The following is a 22,758-nucleotide window of genomic DNA, read 5'->3' on the forward strand; positions in this document are numbered from 1 at the left end:
AATGGGTTATGTGAAAAGCCCTCGCAGTTAAGTCAGGAGGAACTTGCTGTCTTTTGAATTTCAGAGACCAAGGCTCTTCTTCTCCTTTCCCATTTTAATTATCCTGCCACACAAACGGCACAGGGATTGAAAAAAAGCTTTTACAAAAGCACAGAATCACTGCCATCATGCAACTTCTGCAGAATAAAATGGGCTTCGTGATGGGCTGCATTTTAGCCACATGTTGTTGGGTATTAACACAGTCCACATTAGTTGACTGTCTCATGTTTTCTCCTTTAGGAAAAGGGTACTTACTTGGGCAGGATCACCTGTATCCTCTTGGGCACCATCATGCTCATCCAGCTGTCTATGGTCTTGATGCTGATGTGGGGGATGATGGCCGACACGGGCGTGGCGCTCTCAGTCGGGAGCACAATCAGCATGCTGATGCTGTCTCCGTGGTAGGGCAGCTCGATGAACTTGTACCACAGATCATTGGAGGTGCTTGTGGACCCTAAGGAAATCAGAAGCAGGGTCAGTGTGTCCTTCGTGACTTCCAAAAGTGCATGAGTAGCTACTGGTCACCAGAGAGCTTCATGGGAAAGAGAGTAATTTAGTTCGAGAACTTGCCATAGAAGAACAAAGATAAAAACAATTTTCCTTCCGTGGTGAAGAATTCTATTTCTTCAGTATATATGTATCTTGGAGCCCTGGTGGTGCCGTGGTTAAGAGCTCGGCTGCTAACCAAAAAGGTCGGCAGTTCAAATTCACCAGCCGCTCCTTGGAAACCCTATAGGGCAGTTCTACTCCGTCTTATAGGGTCACTATGAGTCGGAATTGACTACACAGCAATGGGTTTTTTTAGATGTATCTTAACAGTATGCCTTTGGGCATCACTAAAATCAAATAAATTCTGTTGAGTAGAATTTAACTAGTTTATCAGGCTCATATCTTCTCTAAGAATTATTCCTTTGGACGAGGCTTTGTAGGTGTGTACGTGTGCATGCATGCGGGTGTGTGCGATGAAAAGGGAGGGGATAAGAGGCTTATACCATTATTTAGTGCCCACACTGTGCCAGGCCCAAACGAACTTCTTCAACACACTTAGAGTCCATAGCAACCCATAAGGTAGGTATAACCAGCCCCATTTTACAGACGGAGAGGCTACAACATATATGAATTAAGTAACTTGCCAGAGGACAAATGGCTAAGAAGTGGCAGAGCCAGGACTTGAACTCAGGTATGTCTAATGTCAAATATTGTCATCTTCTTACTTCACCATCCCAACTCTGTACTCTTTACCCATTCTAGTAACTATAATTAGGACTCTGGATACTCTGTGACACTTCTGTTTACTAATGAAAACCCAAGAATGATTTAAACCAGCATTTCTCCAAACGCTGCCTACAGAAATGCAACCTGCAAGATGCTCTATGGACAAGATGGATTTCATGTCTTAGGAGGTTTAGAAAACACTGGATACTCAATTCATCTTGAAGATCTCTAATATGTATCAGTACTGTAAAGGTGCTGAGACACTGTAAAGTAAAAAAATACAACGGTTTAACTTGTTGGTTGTGTCAATTCTGATCCATATTGACCCCATGTAGTTATGCCCATGTTTCTCAAACTAATTTGACTTTACAACCCTTTTATTTCATGTAGAAATCTCTTCAAGGCTGGTATTCAAAATGTTTAACCACCGAGTGGCCTGAGTACTGACCCATTAGGGCAGACGGAAGCTCAGGCTGGAAGGGCTTCATAGAGAAGGCTGGCTCAGGATCCAGGAGCCCGGAGATGCTACTAACACCCTGAGGAATGAGCTTTCCACAGAGCCTGTGTTAGGAGCCTGTGAACACTTGGCAAAGAGTTACAAAAATTATGAGTGGAAAATCAGCATGATTTATGGTGGATTTCGGAAATATTTTGTTAAATACTTCAAACTTTTTAAAAAGAACTTTCTGACCTTGGTGAAGTTACTTAACATCTTAATGCCTCCCTGTATGTAAAATGGAGATACCAAGGATAGTAAAAGCATGTACCTCACAGAGTTGCTGTATAATTAAATGAGAAAAAATATACACAGTACTTAGAAGAGTGCCTGGCCCATGGTGGATGCCCAATAAAGTTGATCCCCCACTTCCTCTAAATGACCCAGGTGGACAACATGTTTCAGAAAGACAAAGAAAGAGTTTCTTCCGTGAAAGAGTTTCTCTCACGACTGCCACTGGTCTTTTCTTCAGGGGTGACTTTTGCCAACCACTGCGTTTGTAAAAGAGAACCTCAATGAGCTAAGCTCTCCATAGAGTGGGGAGGGAGAGAAAAAGAGCAAGGGACAGAAAAAGACAGAACCTTTTTTGCCTTTGTTACATAACAAATACTTTTAGCTGTAAGATACAACAAAAATAGCGAAGCTGTTAGAATATATGACACTGCAGAATGGAATTACAGATTCTACTAAAGGAAGAAGTATTTGGCAATTCACAGGGTGCACAGCATGTTCTGTTCCCTGCCTCAATGCCTTTGCCTGCAGAGCTGGTCAGTAGCCCCATATGGCCTGCCTCAGCTGGAGATACCCGAGAACTCTCATTTTCCCTGGGTTCTGTCCCGGAGCTACCTAATCTTCAGATAGGATGCTCCATCTTTTCGTTAACCCTATATAATAAAATGGTCTCCGCAGAAACTGAAAAATCAATGGGAAAGTGAGAAAAGAATTGCTTCCTAATGAGCCCTCTGCTCTGTGGGAGGAAGACTGGCTATCTGCTCCTGTAAAGATAACAGCCTAGGAAACCCTACGGGGCAGTTCTACTCATTATGTGTCAGAATCGACTAGATGGCACCCAACAACAACAAGTCCTCAAAGAAAACATTATGTCCCTGGTCTTCCAGAGCTAATTCTTAGAAACTTGGAAATCTGGGAAGCACTTAATAAATGATTGCTCCAGGGCATGAAATAAGAACCTGGAGGCATTCAGCCATTTCTAGAAATATTTCCTGTTCTGTTCAGAAGGATCAGGGGTATGAATCATGATCCAGGTGAGTACGAGGAGTAGAGATAGTTTTTACTTGCACCAGTTGATCCGTCCTCATCTAGATACATCACTTGCTGACTAGTGCCATCCTTCTGAAAAAATTCCCCACCACTAACCATTTTGCTTCTAGGCACTCACATGTGCTTGGTGACTGATATTTCCCTGGTCCCATTTCTGTTTCTGATCACATGAGCTGATCGCCAAAGTTGCCGGGACCCATCCATACATACTCCTTACGCACCCATCTCCCCTTGATGGCTTAAGGAGGTGGGAGAGGAAATAACACCTTTCCTCTTCCTCCACCTGGTCACTAAAGAACTGCTTTCACAGCATCCTTTTAAAGAAGACATGCACTGAGGTTAAGGACATGAGATTTGGATTCAAATCCTGGCCCTGGGGCACACTAACTCTGGAGCTTGGCCAATTCCTTAACTCCAAATCTGTTTCTTTCTCTCTAAAATGGGATAACAACAGGACCTACCTTACAGAGTTGTTGTGAAAATTAAATGAGATACTACATGCAAAGGGCACAGCATGGAGTTTGGAACACAGCAAAAACTTTCATCAACCAATGCAAGAAGCTTTGTGGAAAGCTTCAATTCCTGAATGGTACATCACTGCTCAGAGAGTCCAAACCCAGAAGCGATCCACCCAGAGAAACTATGCCTGCTGCAGTGGAGCATGACGGCTCCCCAACAGGAAGAGTCAGGACAGGAAAGGGCGTTTGGGGGCCCCTCTTGCACTGTCCCAGGTCACTTCCCTTTAAAATGACCTGCCCCCAGCTGCCTATTCTTTAACATGTGGAAAACAGACTGAGTATTCTTTACTGAGGATAATTTCTCAAGTGTATAAAAATGTGAAGCAGGTCCATTCATTCTGAAAAGAAGGGAAGAGATAGAAGAGGAAAAGAAGTGTTTTCTGTTAAGTGAATGGTATTCAACAAAACTTTTCATGAGAAATAGTAGGTGAAGAATTAAGTATTAAAAACACAGAGAAGATTTAGAACTTTCTGTACGTGGTGCTTCTGGTATGGCCCAGTTTTTCTGGACTGCCCCCTGAAGCACCCTGATTCCCACTTTCCACCTTACAAAGGAGGAAGTCCGTAGCTCTCTGAAATGTTAAGGACTCTTCTTGGCTTTAGGAGCAGAGAGAACGTTTTAAATACTTAATATCAAGAAAGCTTTGCCCCCTGAAGCACCCTGATTCCCACTTTCCACCTTACAAAGGAGGAAGCCCGTAGCTCTCTGAAATGTTAAGGACTCTTCTTGGCTTTAGGAGCAGAGAGAACGTTTTAAATACTTAATATCAAGAAAGCTTTTTAGATGAAAGTCCCTCTAATTACCTTCTACTACAAGAAGCTTTACGGATTTCATGAGCTCTTAAGGAGCAGCTCAGACTATATATTTCAGTGGCAATTGAAATATATATATTAAAAAAAACAACAAATAGAAGCCATTGCAGGAAGTCATCTATATTCTAGGCTGGAAGGCAAAGGGTGGAGTTGATGGGGAAGGAGGTATGGCTTAAGCAACTGGGTGAGTACTGGGGTCATCTGCTAAGCTAAGGGACAGACACTGAGGGGAGAGCCAGGTGGGAGAGAGCATGTTAAGTCTATGGAACCAGAACAACTTCTGGTGGCACAGTAGTTAAGTGCTCAGCTGCTCACCAAAAGGTTGGCGGTTTGAACCTGTTAGCTACTTCACAGTAGAAAGATGTGGCAGTCTGCTTCCATAACAATTACAGCCTTGGAAACCCTATGGAGCAGTTCTACTGTCCTATAGGCTTGCTATGAGTCAGAATGAATTTGATGGCAATGGGTTTGGATGGAACTAGAACTTAATAGGCAACCAAGTAGAGAAGCAATATGGGTAGACACGTATGAGGTCGGAGGCTCAGAGGAAAGATGTGAGCTGAAAATATAAATCTGGGGATTCTTCATGATTATTTTCAAAATAAGTCTCTAATGTCTAATTTCATGACCACAAAAAAAATTCCTAACAACTTTGGGTCAGCAATTCCTTCTCAAGGAATTACATTTAGAACTATTGATACAAGTGTCTAAAGATTTATGTGCAAGAATGTGCATGCCAGTGTTGTCCAAGGAAAAAAGCAAATGGCAATCCATAGGATATTATGGTATATTTATACCATGGAATATGATTCAACTTGATAAAAGGATCACATAGACCCACATGAATTGACACAGAAAGGCGTGCATGATACACTGTCTAACGGATAAACAGACCATAGAATAGAAGTCACAGTGTAGTCCTATGTAGGTAAAGTTTCATAGACATGTATATATATACATCATGGAAAAGGTCCCAAACCTAGAACGTAATAAAACCAAACCAAACCTAACCCATTGCCGTTGAGTCAATTCTGACTCATAGCAACCCTACAGGATAGTGCAGAACTGCCCCATGGGGTTTTGAAGACTGTAAATCTTTATAGATGCAGAATGCCCATCTGGAGACGTGGAGAGATCCATCAGTAGGTCTCAAGGGTGTCCGCTTTCCCCAACACAAGAACCACGACAGGGTTTTGTCAATCTTTGTAATTTTTCTAATCTGATATGTAAAAAGGAAGTCTAATTTTTATTTTTAATTTGGTGATGTAATATTGCTAATGAGTTGAAAATAGCAATTTCATAGGTTTAATCTCCATTTATATTTCTTATTTTGTGAATTGCTCTTTTCACCTTTAAATTTTATAGCTTTTGTATGTAATACAAAAACCAGGAGTATTCTTAAAAATCCCACTTTCCCTTCTCCCAACCTTCTATTTTTAAATAAAAAGACAGCTTTCCTCCTAGATCTGAGCTAAAACATTTGAAGGTCTTTCTGCTGCCAACATGTTTGACAACCAGGCCCCCCCCCCGCCCCCACCGCCAAGCATGGACTTACCACACCGGAACACGGAGAGCTGGGCTAGCATCGGCACTGGATAGGAATTCCCATCAGCGGCCATAAACGGCCGTTTCTTTGTGTTCTCAGGTTGAAACCGTGATTTCCACAAACCCTTAAAATACACGGCATTGACGAGGACCAGCCTGATGAGTTCGCCACTAAGGTCATCGGGGGAGATGAGGCTGTTGATCATACCTGTGAGGTCAAGAATAAAGAAACTGATTGGAGAGCAAAAGGCACCTGCTGGTCCCGTAAAATGAAAAGTCAAAGGAAGGGCTACGAGAGATCCTAAAAAGAAGCCTTTTTAAAAAAACAAAACCAAAAAACACCTTTTCTGTTTTCTAATATTTTCCTTCCTGCTAAAAAATAAAGTTGAAAAGAGGTTAAAAACCAGCGAATTGGAAAAAGACTTTAGCAATCTTATAGTCAGGGATTCCTAAAATTCTCATCAAGAAATTCTTTCATAGCCAATTCCCTATTAGCCCCACATCTCAGAAAATTGTGTTCACTGAAAGCGATAATAATTATTCTTGCTGTTAGATGAAGTCAAGTTGGTTTCGACTTACATTGTTGTTGTTAGGTGCTGTCGAATCTATGTACAACCGAACAAACACTGCCTGGTCCTGCGCCATCCTCACAGTTGTTGTTATGCTTGAGCCCACTGTTGCAGCCACTGTGTCAATCCATCTCATTGAGGGTCTTCTTCTTTTTTTGCTGACCCTCTAATTTACCAAGCATGATGTCCTTCTCCAGTCACTTGTCTCTCCTGATAACATATCGAAAGTATGTGAGATGTAGTCTTGCCATCCTTGCTTCTGAGGAGCGTTCTGACTGTACTTCTTCCAAGACAGATTAGTTTGTTCTTCTGGCAGTTCATGGTATATTCAATATTCTTCACCAACACCATAATTCAAAGGCATTAGTTCCTCTCTGGTCTTCCTTATTCATTGTCCAGCCTTTGCATGCGTATGAGGTGATTGAAAATACCATGGCTTAGGTCAGGCACACCTTAGTCTTCAAAGTGACATCTTTGCTTTTTTAACATTTTAAAGAGGTCTTTTAAAGCAGATTTTGCCCAATGCAGTACACATCATTTCATTTTGTGACTCCTACTTCCATGAGTGTTGATTGTGGATTCAAGTAAAATGAAATCCTTGAAACTTCAATCTTTTATCTGTTTATCATGATGTTGCTTATTGGTCCAGTTGTGAGGATTTTTGTTTTCTTTATGTTGAGGTGTAATCTATACTGAAGGCTGTGGTCTCTGATCTAATTGACAATTAATTTCCCTATTTTTGATAATACTTAACATGTATGACTGCCAATGAGGGCTCCTGGTCAGCACAAGAGAAGATTTTGTTTTGTTTTGTTCATAACAACTGAGTTGCTTTAAACTTCAGCAACGTTATCAAGGGCAAATGTTCAATTAAAGATTTTAAAAATGCTAAGGATTAGTTTGGAGTCTGATTACCACAGGTCTCAGAGCTACTTAGAGAAGAGCTGAAACTAAAAATCGGTGTCTAAATTTCTGGGCCAGGCATTGAGCGAGGTGTTAATATTGCAGAGATTTAAAAAAAGAAAAGGGGCGGGGGGATCTCTCCTAATATGGTCCATCTGGTTACAGGACGCTCTTGTTAGGCTACAAAGATCCTTCTAAAAGTGCTATCTCTTGTTGACACTTTGGTTTTTATTTAGGCTGTTTCTGCTTGGTCCTTAGCAGCCCTGGTGGCATAGTAGTTAAGCTCTCAGCTGCTAAACTGAAAGGTCTGCAGTTTGAACCCATCAGCCGCTCTGCGGGTCAACTCAATGGCAACAGGTTGCCTGATCTTTGAAGATTCAGCTGTTTTTTTTGAATGGGGATCACTAATACCGAAAGCTAATTCAACGCGGCCTTTAGCCAAAGTAGATTAAAAAAAAAACAGGATATAAACATGAGTTATTATCCTTTAAATGGCGAGAGTAAAATGAACTGTTTCTGAAGAAGGATTCTAATTCAGCAGAGAATTAGCAAAGCTTTAAATTCTTTTGAGGGAAGCACAACAAGATTCTGATGTACAATATACAAATGTTCAAATAAGTCAGAGTAAACATCCTAAGGAAACCTGATGGCGTGGTGGTTAAGAGCTACAGCTGTTAACCAAGAGGCTGGCATTTTGAATCCACCGGGCGCTCCTTGGAAACTCTATGGGGCAGTTCTACGCTGTCCTACAGGGTCACCATGAGTCAGAATCAACTTGACGGCAGTGGGTTTTTAAATGCGCTGAATAAGACAGTTTCATCGCCAATGCCACCTTAAGTCAGGATATTGAAGGAAAATTCTCAAGCAATAAAAAAACAAAAATAAAAACACCTGCTCTCGAGTGGACTCTGACTGATGGTGACCCCATGTGTGTCAGAATAGAACTGGGCTCCAACAGCTGATTTTTCTGAAGTAGAGCAGCAAGCCTCTCTTCCAAGGTGCCTCTGGGTGGACTCAAACCTCCAAACTTTCGGTTAGCAAGTGAGCCTGTTAACTATGAGGACCACCCAGGACTCCAAGCTATAAAGAGCCATCATTAAGTAGAAGGCCCACCTGTGCAGGCAGATGCTGTCCTCTGGGACAGAAGTTAGAACCTCGTGCTCCAGAAGCAGCAAGCCCCTTAGAGTTGGTTCCCCAATAGTGAGTGTTGTTTCTTGTCTTTGCTTGGAACATTACCCAATCCAACCCCTACTTACTTTCAAGACACAGCTCAGCTGTTCCCTATTCCTATAACCCTCTTTCCTACTCCCAGGAGATACTGCCTCTTAGTTTCTCTCAAGCCCAATGGTTAGCGCCACCATTATTTCATCTGTACTACTTGATGCTAGTCAAATTTAACGTCTTTGTCTCCTCCAACTAAACCCTGAGCTACATATGAGCAAGGACTGTCACTCATTTCTTATCACTTCTAGCACCCACCTCAAGGGAGCCCTGGTAGCGCAATGGTGATCGGTTCCCAGAAAGGTTATAAGCTAGAAACCCCTATGGGGCAGTTCTACTCTGTCACATGGGGTTGCTATGAGTTGAAAATCAACTTGATGGCACCCAACAGCAATGACAGCAGCACAAAGCTCAGCATACAGTTGGTGCCCAGTGAGTGTTTGAAGAAACCTCTTCTGCTCTTTTTTGCAAAGATAAATAATGCCTCTGATTGCCACCAGTAGGACTAAGATATAGTAAGGTGGCGTGATGTAATGAAGAGAAAAAGAAAGAGGATAAAGACAGAAAGATAAGAAATGCATAACTTAGAGGCAAGGAGGCATGTGGGGGATCTGTCACCAACAACCACCATAAGCAGGCATCCATCCATCCAACCGTGCATCTGTCCGTCCATCCATCTACTCATTCTCAGATGCCTACCATGTCCCGTGCACTCTTTTTGGTAGGAAAACAAAAATGACCCCTGCCCTCGGAAAGCTAAGGAATAGTGGCAGAGGCTGACATAAATGACTTGGAAAAAATGTAAAGCTCCAGTTGTAACAAATACCTCCAAGTGGAAATGCCTCCAGGCTACAAGGACAAATAATAGGGGGATCTGACCTGGTCATTGAGGTCAGGGATGGACGAGATCCTTGAGAAAGTGCTACTTGAGGTAATAACTAAAAATAGCTCACATTTGATGAACATTTACTAAGTAGCAGGCACTGTGCTATATGCTTCGCATGTATTATTTATAGTCTCCTAACGACCTGTTTGTTAAATGTTCGGCTGCTAACCGAAAGGTCAGCGGTTCGAATCCACCAGCCACTTCTTGGAAGCCCTATGGGGCAGCTCTACTCTGTCGTATAGGATCACTAGAAGTTGGGATCCATTCAATGGCAACAGTTTGGTTTGGTAACAATCTTAACGTGGTTACAATTACTCTAACAGATATCTCCATTTTACAGATGAAGAAACTGAGGCACTGGGAGGTTAGGTAACTTGTCCAAGGTTACACAGTGAGTTAATGGCAGAACTGAGATTCAAACTCGGGCACTCTTCAGAGCCTATGCTTGCTACGATTATGCCACTGACATAATGGTGTAAAAATGAGCAGCAGGAATAAGGGACGGGGGAAAGGAAAGCCTTTCAAGCAGTGGGGACGCCTTGGTGGGGGCGCGCCGTGAGAGCAGTGAGGATGGCAAGTACGAGGACTAGAAGGAAGCTGGGTGGCTGAAAAACAGCACACGGAGAAGCTCATTTGAGCTGAGGCTATAGAAAGGTTGGTGAGGTGGGACCCCGTTGGGCCATCATGGCATCTGACACACCAGAAAGGGCCCTTGTGTTTGGTGCTCCCGTTCTCTAAGAAATGACCTACTGTTTCCAGGGAACAGGCTCAGCAATTTTCTGGACAGGCTTTCTGATTTCCAGGGTCCTTCTGAGCTCTATCATGTGAGCTCTATCATGTAGTCAAGCACCTCTTAAGGCAGTTCACCTGAGAAGGCAGTTTGGAAGGCTGTAGGAGGATTTGTGGTTGTGTGGGCAGAGGTCAGAGGTCTGAGGTGGCACAAGTCCTATAATGTTCAAAACAGTTCCACACAATGTAGAACTGTCCTACTTCCAGCCTGATGCTGGATATTTATATTGGTGAAAATCTGCCTATCATTAACTGAGCCCAGAATTCACTCCTTTTTGCATACAAACAGATATGCAAAAATTTTTTATTTTGCATGCTTTTAATGTACACTGAATTTGCCAGGAATGCATCTACCATGAAAACCGAACGAAGCCTGTATTTTGTCTTGCTCAGAAATTTAGCGAGAGTTATGCCCTGTTTCAGAACAATTGTCTCGGCAACAGCAGCACAGGCTGTGGTTTTGGTATGACCAGTAAAACACACCTGAATGGTTGGCTTTTTTGCAGCTGTCAGTTCACAGCTAGATTCTAAGGACAAAACAAAAACAAAAACAAAAACAAAAACCAAATCCATTGCTCCTGAATCGATTCTGACTCACAGGGACCCCACAGGATAGAGTAGAACTGCCCCATAGGGTTTCCAAGGCTGTAATATTTACAGCATCTTTCTCCTGCAGAGAGGCTGGTGGGTTTGAACCGCCGACCCTCTGGGTACCAGTGGAGTGTTTAACCACTGTGCCGCCACGGCTCTTTAGTCTAAGGATTCAAGGATTTACCTATTGAATGGCACATACACATTATTTTTCTTTGTATTATAGCCTGGACACTACATTAATTTTTTTTTTTAATAATTTTTATTGAGCTTTAAGTGAACGTTTACAAATCAAGTCAGTCTGTCACATATAAGCTTATATACACCTTATTCCATACTCCCACTTACTCTCCCCCTAATGAATCAGCCCTTCCAGGCTCTCCTTTCGTGACAATTTTGCCAGTTTCTAACCTTCTCTACCCTTCTATCTCCCCTCCAGACAGGAGATGCCAACACAGTCTCAAGTGTCCACCTGATACAAGTAGCTCACTCTTCATCAGCATCTGTTTCCTACCCATTGTCCAGTTCCTTCCATGTCTGATGAGTTGTCTTTGGGAATGGTTCCTGTCCTGGGCCAACAGAAGGTTTGGGGACCATGACCACTGGGATTTCTCTAGTCTCAGTCAGACCATTAAGTCTGGTCTTTTTATGAGAATTTGTGGTTTGCATCCCACTGATCTCCTGCTCCCTCAGGGGTTCTCTGTTGTGCTCCCTGTCAGGGCAGTCATCGGTTGTGGCCAGGCACCATCTAGTTCTTCTGGTCTCAGGATGATGTAAGTCTGTGGTTCATGTGGCCCTTTCTGTCTCTTAGGCTCATAGTTATCGTGTGACCTTAGTGTTCTTCATTCTCCTTTGATCCAGGTGGGTTGAGACCAATTGATGCATCTTAGATGGCCGCTTGTTAGCATTTAAGACCCTAGACGCCACATTTCAAAGTGAGATGCAGAATGTTTTCATAATAGAATTATTTTGCCAATTGACTTAGAAGTCCCCTTAAACCATAGTCCCCAGACCCCCGGCCTTGCTCCGCTGACCTTTGAAGCATTCAGTTTATCCCAGAAACTTCTTGGCTTTTGGTCCAGTCCAGTTGAGCTGAACTTCTGTGTATTGAGTATTGTCCTTCCCTTCACCTAAAGTAGTTCTTATCTGCTAACTAATCAGTAAATAATCCTCTCCCACCCTCTCTCCCTCCCCACCTCGTAACCACAAAAGTATGTGTTCTTCTCAGTTTATACTATTTCTCAAGATCTTATGGTAGTGGTCTTATACAATATTTGTCCTTTTGCCTCTGACTAATTTCGCTCAGCATAATGCCTTCCAGGTTCCTCCATGTTATGAAATGTTTCACAGATTCGTCACTGTTCTTTATCGATGCGTAGTATTCCATTGTGTGAATATACCACAATTTATTTAACCATTCATCCGTTGATGGGCACCTTGGGTGCTTCCAGCTTTTTGCTATTGTAAACAGAGCTGCAATAAACATGGGTGTGCATATATCTGTTCGTGTGAAGGCTCTTATTTCTCTAGGGTATATTCCGAGGAGTGGGATTTCTGGGTTGTATGGTAGTTCTATTTCTAACTTTTTAAGAAAACGCCAGATAGATTTCCAAATGGTTGGACCATTTTACATTCCCACCAGCAGTGGACACTACATTAATTTTTAAAAACACTTGTGTGTATGTGTACAGATTACATGATCAATGTATTTCATTTCAGGATAATAAAGAGAATATTAAAAGTATTTGTTCTAAAAAAGAGGGAGTTGGGTCTGATAGGGTTGAAAGGTACTGCTCGAGCTAATCACTCTCTTTTTCCCAGAGACGTATTAAGCGATCAATCGAGACGATGCCTGTCCAAGTGTAGAAAACCGTCAGGCAGCACGCCTCTACAGGAAAAGAGGAGCCCTTGAGTGGTGCAAATGGTTAAGTGTTAGTCTGCTAAGCAAAAGGTTGGAGGTTTGAGTTCACTCAGAGGAGTCTCAGAAAAAAGGCCTGGTGATCTACTTCTGAAAAATCGGCCACTGAAAACCCTTCGGAGTACAGTTCTACTCTGACACACACAGGGTTGCCATGAGTGGCGGCTGACTTGACAGCAGCTAACAACCACCACCATAGTGTCTTAGTTACCTAGTGCTGCTATAACAAAAATACCACACGTATAGACGGCTTTAACAAAACGAAATTTCTTCTCTCATGGTCTTGGAGGCTAGAAGTCTGTCGGCTCTGGGGGAAGGTCCTTGTCAATCTTCCTCTCGTTGAGGAGCTTCTCAGTGCAGGGACCCTAGGTCCAAACAATGTGCTCCTGGCTCTACTTTCTTGGTGGTGTGAGGCCCCCATGCCTCTCTGCTTGCTTTTCTCTTTTACATCTCAAAAGAGATTGACTTAAAACACAATCTAATCTTATAGATTGAGTCCTGCCTCATTAACTTAACTGCCGATAATCCCACCTCATTAACATTACAGAGGTAGGATTTACAACACACAGGAAAATCACATCAGATGACAAAATGATGGACCTTCACACAATACTGGGAATCATGGATTTGCCAAGTTGACACACATTTTTGGGGGATCAATTCTATCTGTAACACATAGGTAAGGAAGGTGGCTGAGTGGGTAGAGTGACATTCACAGTCACAGCCATTCAGCATAGAGTCAGGACGAGAACAGTTCCCAGTGCCACCCTCTTCCTACCTTTGTTCTTAGCCCTATGGCTTTAGCAGCCCAGGGGAACCACTGAAACCCCTCATAGCTGCTGGACTCCTGATCATTTTGAGGTTTCAGGAAGGAACCCGCATTGAATGGTCCAGGGTTCTGCTGAGAGGGAATGCCAGGGTCTATCAAAATAACTTTAAACTCTCAAATAAGAGAGATGGAATAAAAGTGTTGTCCGAATGTATTGGGTAGCATCAATAGGGAGAATCATAAATCTGTTTAAAATGTTTCCATTTCTTGAATAATGTTTTCACGACAGTTAAAAAATGTCTCTAATTTAGGCCATACTTGGAGGGAAATCATAAACACATCCAAAACACAATACGTTGGTAGTTTTGCAAACACCAGCCTCAAAATACATCTCTAAGTTTCTAGATGCACCATGTGCCAACAGCAGAAATGAGAGGAACAAAGTCTTTACAGGCTCAGTGAGTCCAACCATCACATCTACACAGATGACATGCAAATCTATGGCACAAATCCTCAAGTTCCCTCCTAAATTTCTGTGCCATACTTGGAACTGCTTGTTGCCTATTTTTCCGTGATTGTTCTAAACACGGACTATATAGAATACCCTACTCCATCGGTGGGCTATGCTCTCCTCTGACCCCCTGAGCATTCTCGGTCCATCCATCCATCACCAGTTTCTCTAGCTGTTCTCAAGTATTCACATATGTAAGCAAGGTGATGGGTGGTGAAGGTGCATTTGGGAGAACATGTTTTCATGTAGATTCCTAGGCCCCGCCCTCAAGGTACAGGGATCTGCATTACAAACATATGCCCAGGTAATCCTCATGCAGGCGGACCAGGAATCACGCTTGAGAAACACACCCCGAAAGGCCAGGCTTCCCCCCAGTTTTGTCTTTGGGTTTCTTCTCCCTAGTCTTTCTGGCTTCGACTTTTTGTGGCTTTGGTTCTCCCTTCTATGAAAAAAGATTCTGAAACGTACTTTCCTCTGTCAGTCTAGACCCACCTCTCCTCTTGAATGTTTCTACCTAGATTGCTCGTTTACAATCTTTCAGAGTTAAACCATGGACACCAGACATTTCCTGTCTAATGGGAGAAGAGGTGCATGTAGACAAGGAATTATTACGTGGTGCGGGAAGGGCTACAATGAAGTGGTTATGAAGGCATCATCATACCACCAAAGAGGTGCAGCTACTTCTTGGAGATGGCAGAAGAGGCAGGGAAGGGGAAGAGAGAGGTCAACCTTGAATCTTAAAGGAAAAGAAGGGCATTCCATGCAACGGGGGACAGTAGAAAGAAAAGCAGAAACGGACATAGAGTAAAACCTTCGAGACCAGAGAAAAAATCCCCAAAGGGTACATTGAGCGGTGGCAGCATTAAAGTGGCAAGGAAGGGAGACAGAGTCCTGGGGCCTGCTAAGAAAGAACAGTGTCTGCTGGGATTTAGCCCCTTCTCCATGGAGGGGCTGCTGGACTTCCAGACAGTGGCTTGACCCTCAGAGTATACGGCGTACTTCCGTTCACAAAGTGTAAAATCATACAAAATGTCTCCCTGGGGCCTATGGCCATTTACTCACCCCTGGTCTCATTTTTCACCCACATGTTGATTGAGTCACAGGCGGAGGCTGGATCCTCAAAGCTCACATTCCGGACTTCACATAGAAACACATCTTTGTTCCTTGTCACAAAAGGTGCTTCCATTTTAAAGCCATTCTTAACAAATACTGCATTAGCCACAGTCACAACATCTTTATTCTTCTTGGAGACGATGGCCTTGTTGATCTTCTTTAACATTTTGCCAACTCCTAAACGGGAAATGAGAAAATGTAGCAGTATGTTCCCAAGAATTTAGAAAAGCTTTTTTTTTTTTTTTTTTCCTAAAGTCTTTCATAGAAAACAACAACAAACCAAACCTATTGCCATTGAGTTGATTCTGACTCATGGTGATCCTAAGTGTTACAGAGTAACTGCTCCATAGGGTTTTCTTGGCTGTAATCTTTAAGGAAGCAGGTTGCCAGGCCTTTCTTCCATGGTACCACTGTGTGGGTTCAAACAGCCAACCTTTAGGTTAGCAGTCGAGAGCCACCCAGGGACCTTAAAGTCTTTTATATTATGGCAAATAGGAAGAGTATAAACAAGGTAAGTTTGAAAAGGAAGAGACTAAGTCCTCTGCTTTCTCAGTGGCCTTATCTTAAAAGAAAAATGGGGGGAGAGTGGTAAAATGAAGTGTCTGAAAATATAAACAGCTGTTAAAAATAATTTGCTAGGAAGGACAGAATCCTAAGATATTTATAACTAGCAACATATTCAAGGACCTTCTCCAATCCAGGCCTCCTTCTGGTCACCGGGTCAGTATGAAAGTTGATGTGTCTTCAATCGTATGTCACCCTAGAACCATCAATCGATGGAATCTCTCAGCTCCTCTGTCCCCAATTCCTTCCCTCCTTTCCTCCCTCCCTTTCTCGCTCGCTCTCCACCTTAAGCACCATTTCCTTTTCTGCCAAAGATTTAACAATGAAATTTCTTCTATCTTGGAAAAAAATAATAAAAGAATAAAATAAGCATTAGGAAGACTATAAAAAAAAAACTGCCACGTGTCACCATCCAGAACAATGTGATTTTTAGTTGATATCAAGATCAAAAAAGCAAGGAGATTAATTTTATGGCAACAAATCTGTCTTGGAGGAAGTGCAGCCACAATGCTCCTTAGAGGCCAGGATGGCGAGACTGCGTCTTACATACTTTGGACATGTTGTCAGGAGGGATCAGTCCCTGGAGAAGGACATCATGCTGGGCAGAGTACAGGGTCAGTGGAAAAGCGGAAGACCCTCAACGAGGTGGACTGACACAGTGGCTTCAACATTGAGCTCAAGCATAACAACGATTGTAAGGACGGCGCAGGCATGGGCAGAGTTTCGTTCTGTTGTGCACAGGGTCGCTATGAGTCAGAACTGACTCGACGGCACCTAACAACAACAAGAAGCAGCTTTCTTTTACACAAACCATTCATACATGCTCCATTTGGTTTTAGAGTGTGGGGGCAAAAAAAAAAAGGGAAAATAAGTTGTAAAAACGAAATGTGTTTCTACAGAGCTTGAAAATTGCAGCTCCTTCCTAAGCTCTCAGGAGTCTTTTCAAAATGACACTATCCCCAAACAGTCCTGCTAGAGTCACCCTGGTGGTCTCCTGAAGACCCTACCTTTCACTCTAAACAGTGTACCTTCTTCAGGATCCCTGAACAAGGACAGGGAATGGCTTCCCATGAGCCACAAGAGGGGGTGGTATAAAACCAAAACACCTGTTGTCGTTGAGTCGATTCCAACTCATGGAGACCTCATGTGTTACAGACTAGAACTCAGCTTGATAGAGTCGTCTTGACTACATGTTCTAAAATTTTATTTATTTTGTTGTTGTTGCTGAGAATATACACAACAAAATACACACCAACTCAATCACTTCTACATGTACAGTTCAGTGACATTTGATTACATTCTTTTGAGTTGTGCAACCATTCTTTCCAGCTTCCTTTTCTGAGTTGTTCCTTCTCTATTAACATAAACTCACTATCCCCTAAGGTTCTTATCCTTCCAGTTGTTGTTGTCAATTTGACTCCACATAAATAGATCTTGAAAGGGCACAATGTTCAAGGCAGACATTCTTTACTAGATAAGCTAAATTATTGTTTGGTTTTAAGATGACTTCAGAAGATAGTCTTGGTTTAAGGTTTAAAGATGATCTTAGGTCAAGAGTTTTAGGGGTTCATACAGCACAGCCTCCATGGCTCCAGAAAGTCTGGAATCCATGAGAATTTGAAATCCTGTTCTGAGTTTTCCCCTTTGGATCAAAACGTTCAGTAATGGTATTGGCTATAAGCTTTATAGAAGCAGATCAACGGGACTTTCTTGCACGGTGCCACTGGGTGTGTCTGAACCACCAACCTTCTGGTTACCGGGCACAAACTGTGTGTACCACCTGGAGATCTAGGGACAGTACAGGGCTTTGTAATTCACCCTTCACATCTGCTGTGGGGGGCAGCCACACTGGGCATCAGCAGTCTCCTTTTACATGGAGAGAAGGGAACTGAAGCTTACTGAGGCTAAAAGACATTTCTGAATCAGGGTCCTTTCAGCCACTGCCGCCTCCATAAGCCACAGAGTCCTGCAGGGAAAACATCAGGGCACATCTCCTTCCACTGACCTGAACTAGCCTCGCTCTTTCTGCAACAAGAGCATCCTATTGTGAATTCTCAGAGGCTGAGCCCTGACCATGTCCTGAAAAACCCTTTGGGCTCCTCTTGGGGGAGTCTGAATGCAAACCAAGGTTACGTTGTACAAAACTCTTGCTAGCTATTCTGGAGAAAGAAAGGGTGGTGGTGCTGGGGATGGAGTGCCAACAGGCCAATATTACCAAAATGAAAACTCCTGACTTAAAATTAATGTGGCTCCTTATTAGAATAAACAACAAAAATCAAGTGGCTTTTTTGAAATTGCACTGGCTGATGGGGCCTGGATCACACTAGGAAAGGCCATAAATGTTAGCAGTTACAAATCACCAAGTGTTTTCTAAACTTCCAAGCAAGAGGCCGAACAGTGTGTTCCAAATATTTAGTCCTTCCATGCTTGCAACAGGTGAATTAACTGCAAACTCGTGCAAAAGTTTAATGTTACCGAGACAGGGCAGGGCAGTTAGGCAGTCAGACTATACTAAAAACACAAAGGGGTGGCGCATTTAAGCAGGGATTCAAACTTATTCATTCAGGTTCAAACCTCTGCTGAGAATCTGCATTTCTAACAAGTTCCCAGGTCGATGCTAATACTGCTGGTTAGGGACCAATTCTGAGAACCACTAGTAGAGCACTGGTTCTCAAAATTTATTATACGTAAGAATTAAATTACTTGGGGTGATTTCATTAAAATGTAGATTCTGATTCAGTATATCTGCAGTGGAAATGCAAATTCTCAGCCATGGTTTGAACCAGAATGAACCAGTTCTAAGCCCTGCATTTAAGTACATACATGCCTACCTCTGTTCCTGCTAAACGGATCAGCGCAGCCATTGCATCCATCTCAAGAGTCTCATAACTTTGTCTAGCAGGTGGTGGAAGAATATGGGTAGGTAAACTCCCCCTTTTTCCAAAAATGTAACTAAGGCCAAGATGTGAAACGTGATTTGCCTAGTGTGATGGTCACCGTTAAGTGTCTACTTGGCTAGGCCATGATTCTTGGTGGTTTGGCAGACACCGGACCGGCTGCAGGAGCCCTGGTGGCACAGTAGTTAAGCGCATGGCTGCTAATCGAAAGGTTGGTGGTTTAAACTCACCACTGCTCCGCAGAAGAAAGATGTGGCAGTCTGCTTCTGTAAAGATTACAGCGTTGGAAACTCTATGGGGCAGTTCTACTCTGTCCTACGGGGTTGCTATGAGTCAGAATCAATTCAGTGGCAATGGGTTTTGTTTGGTTTTGGACTTGTTGCTCTTCTGTAATGTAATATAATCACCTTTTACTTTTTTTTTTTTATGATGTAATCTGATATGACCAGCCTATCAATTGAAAGGGGAGTTTCCTTGGGGGTGTAGCCTGCCTCCAGAATATAAATAGATATTCTGGCAAAGCTCATTCTCTCTTGACCCTTCACTTTTCTCATCACCTGACCTAGAGATTTTGGATTCACCAGCACCCACAATCCCGTGAGTCAGCAGAGGTCTCTAGCCTGCTGTCTGATCTATGGATTTGGGACCTGCCAGTCCCCACAATTGTGTGAGGCATTTCCTTGAAGTAAATCAATCTCTCTCTCTTCATATTTATATATATATACATACGCACACATACATATATACACACATACCTCACTGGTTTTGAAGGAGCCCTGGTGGAACTGCAGTTAAGCATTCAGCTGCTAATCAAAAGGTCAGTGGTTCAAACCCACCAGCTGCTCTGCAGGAAATAGATGTGGCAGTCTGCTTCCATAGAAATTTAGTCTTGGAAACCCTGTGGAACAGTTGTACTCTGTCCTATAGAATCACTATGAGTAGGAATCAACTTGATGGCAATGGGTTTCACTGGCTTTGCTCCTTCAGAGAACCCAGACTAAGACACCAAGGGTCAGTCAAAGTGTCTATCAGTGGCAAAGGAGGGCTCAGAGGCCAATTCAGGCTCCTAGTCCCATATACACTGCACTTGTGAGAAAGGCAGGTATAACATGACCCTGGGTATGGAAAACTGAGCTGAAGCAAAACAACAGTGCTATTCCCAGGGCTTTTAAGTTCTGAGCTTTTAAGTTTAAATAGCTAATTAAAAACAGGATTCTCTGTCAATAAAACTAAACCTTTTCCACTACACCTTAGATTTTTCTTTTTGAAATAATTATAGATTCACAGGAAGTTGTTGCAAAAAAACAACAAAAAATATCAACAAGGAGGTCCCAGGCACCCTTCACCCAGCCTCCCCCAAAGCCAAAATCTTAAATCTGTAAGGAGCCCTGGTGGTGCAGTAGTTAGGTGCTTGGCTACTAAACAAAAGATAGCTGGTTTGAACCCATCAGCTGCTCCACAGGAGAAAGATGTGGCAGTCTGCTTCTATAAAGATTTACAACCTCAGAAACCCTATGGGACAGTTCTACAATATCCTATAGGGTTGCTATGAGTTGGAATTGACTCGATGGCAACAGATTTACAATACAGTAACTGTAGTACCAGATCAAAAGCAGGAAAGTGACATGGGTACAGTCCTCAGAGCTTATTCAGATTAAACCAGTTCTACACGTGCTCTCAGAAACCCTGGTGGTGTAGTGGCTAAGAGTTCGGCTGCTAACCAAAAGGGTGGCAGTTCGAACCCACCAGGTGCTCCTTGGAAACCCTATGAGGCAGTTCTACTGTGTCCTATAGGGTTGCTATGAGTCAGAATCGACTCGATGGCATGCTATGAGTCAGAATCAACTCGATGGCAATGGGTTTGGTTTTTTTTTTTGGACACGTGCTCTCTGTGGGCATGTGTGTGTGCGCGCATGTATCCAAAACCAAAAAAGCCAAACCCATTCTTACTGAAGTCAATTCTGACTCACAGCAACCCTATAAGACAGGGTAGAACTCCCCATAGTGTTTCCAAGGCTGTAATCTTTACAGAAGCAGACTGCCACACCTTCTTCTCATGGAGCAGCTGGTGGGTTCAAACTGCCAACCTTTCAGTTAGCAGCTGAGTGCTTTACCACTGCACCACCAGGGCTCCTTGTATGCATACGTAGCTCTATGCAATTTCATCACCAGTATAGACTGCTGTGATCACCACCACAGTTAAGAATGGAGAACTGTTCCATCCCCACAAAGCTCCCTCAATTTGCCCTTGAAGGCCATTCCCACTTGTCTCCCTAGCTTACATATTTCAAAAGCACATTTGTGATGGCTAATTTCTTGTGTCGACTTGGCTAGACTATGTTTCCCAGTGGTTTTGCCAAACACTTGACGAGCTGCTGTTCTGGAATGTAAACTAATGCAATGTACTGTAATCATCTTCCATGCCACAATCTAATGTAATGTAATTAACTAATCAGTTGGAAGTGGTGTTTCCTTAGGGTGTGGCCCACCTTCAGACTAAACAGTTTGGCAGAATTCAATCTCTGTCTCTCTCTTTCCTCTGTACTCTTCCAGCTGCTTAATCTACGGATCTTGGGTTGCAAGCCTGTAGAAATCTCCAGCCTGCTGCCTGACCTATGGATTTTGGATTTGCCAGTCCCCACAAATGGGTGAACCAATCCCTAGAAGTAAATTTCTCTCTCTCTATATATGTCTCACTGGCTGTTTCTCTAGAGAGCCCTGTTTAACACAACATGCACAATCCTACTGCATTTTTAGCCAGTACCACAATGGAGGTAGGTCAGACAAAAAGTATTTTCTTTGTATAGATATAAAAACTGAAACTTTGAGAGATCAAGTGACTGACCCAAAGATGCACAGCTATACCACAGAGACCAGAATGCAGTTCTCACTTCTATCACCTCAACCAACGTCTGTCCTAATTTAGAAAAGGCTGACCCTAAGCTCTGGCTGGCATCAGTAACCCCATCCTGGCTTCTCAGGATGGAATCTAAGACCAAGTGGCGAGCACTGCTACACTGGCCTCCTGGTGAAGTCTTCCAGGCGGTGATGCAGGACATACGTACTATTCACACCATATCGCATCATCGTGGTAAGCTGCTTCTTTGTCTTGCCGTCAGCCCCCAGCTGAAGCATCCCGAGGACTGACGCAATCCCATGGGGGGAAACGACAACGTTCTCATGAGGCTGAGACTTGATGATCTGATTGAAAACCTGGATTCCTGTGTTGGAGCTGAGCTCCTCAAGAAGCAGGGGATTTAACCGGGAGCAGACGAAGGGCAAAGTCACTGTGGCCAAGAGCAAGAGTGGAAAATGGCGGCTCATGGTTCCTTCCAGCAAGGACAACCTGCAAAATTAGATGAAAAAAATTTTAGTTATACTTAACCGAACACTTTTTTGGTGACTACTTTGTCCTCAAGTAGGTGTAATTTAAGGGAGCCCTGGTGGCCCAGTGGTTAAGTGCTCACTAAACGGTCAGTGGTTTGAACCCACCAGCCGCTCCTTGGGAGGAAGATGTGGCAGTCTGCTTCTGTAAAGATTTACAGCCTTGGAAACCCTGTCCTATATAGGGTGGCTATGAATCAGAATCAACTTGATGGCCATGGGTTTGGTTTTGGAGGCATGATTTACTGTACTCAGGGAAATTTAATGCTGTATTAATACATTTAAGATGTTTCTGGTTGCTGTCGAGTTGATTCTGACTCATGGCAACCCTCTGTGTACAGAGCAGTACTGCTCCATAGGGTTTTCAAGGCTGTGACGTTTCAGAAACAAGTTGCCAGGTCTGCCTTCTGAAGTGCCTGTGGGTGAGTTTGAACTAGTAATCTTTAGGTAGTAGGTGAGCACTTAACCATTTGTCTCCTGCTCAAGGACTCCAGGAACATGATCATTTAGTGATATGACTGCATGACAGACGTTATAGATTGAATTGTGTCCCCCGAAAAATATACGTTGAGGTCCTAACCCCTGTACCAAAGAATATGACCTTGTTTGGGGAAAAACTGAGTTTTTCTTTTCAGGTGTTTTCACCAAAGTTAACGGAGTCATACCAGAGTAGGACGGGTCCTAATCCCTTCTGGGTGATGTCTTATAAAAGAGGACAGAAAACAGAAACGGGAGA

At 43.1% G+C, this 22,758-nt stretch overlaps 1 protein-coding gene across 2 annotated transcripts in view; it reads right to left on the reverse strand.

Annotated features, from left to right (window-relative positions):
* SERPINE2 (serpin family E member 2) overlaps nt 1-22,758 on the reverse strand; it is an 82,390-nt gene that overhangs the window by 12,118 nt on the left and 47,514 nt on the right. For both annotated transcript variants that reach the window (XM_049888317.1, XM_049888318.1), the window contains exons 2-5: nt 21,704-21,984; nt 15,127-15,354; nt 5,918-6,115; nt 295-493 (exon numbers count right to left, since the gene is read on the reverse strand). In XM_049888317.1, coding sequence (XP_049744274.1) covers nt 295-493; nt 5,918-6,115; nt 15,127-15,354; nt 21,704-21,962 — 884 coding nt within the window. In that variant the 5' untranslated portion in view covers nt 21,963-21,984. The remainder of the gene's footprint in view (nt 1-294; nt 494-5,917; nt 6,116-15,126; nt 15,355-21,703; nt 21,985-22,758) is intronic.

This window comes from Elephas maximus, chromosome 6, assembly GCF_024166365.1.
Source record: "Elephas maximus indicus isolate mEleMax1 chromosome 6, mEleMax1 primary haplotype, whole genome shotgun sequence".
NCBI classification, from domain to species: domain Eukaryota; kingdom Metazoa; phylum Chordata; class Mammalia; order Proboscidea; family Elephantidae; genus Elephas; species Elephas maximus.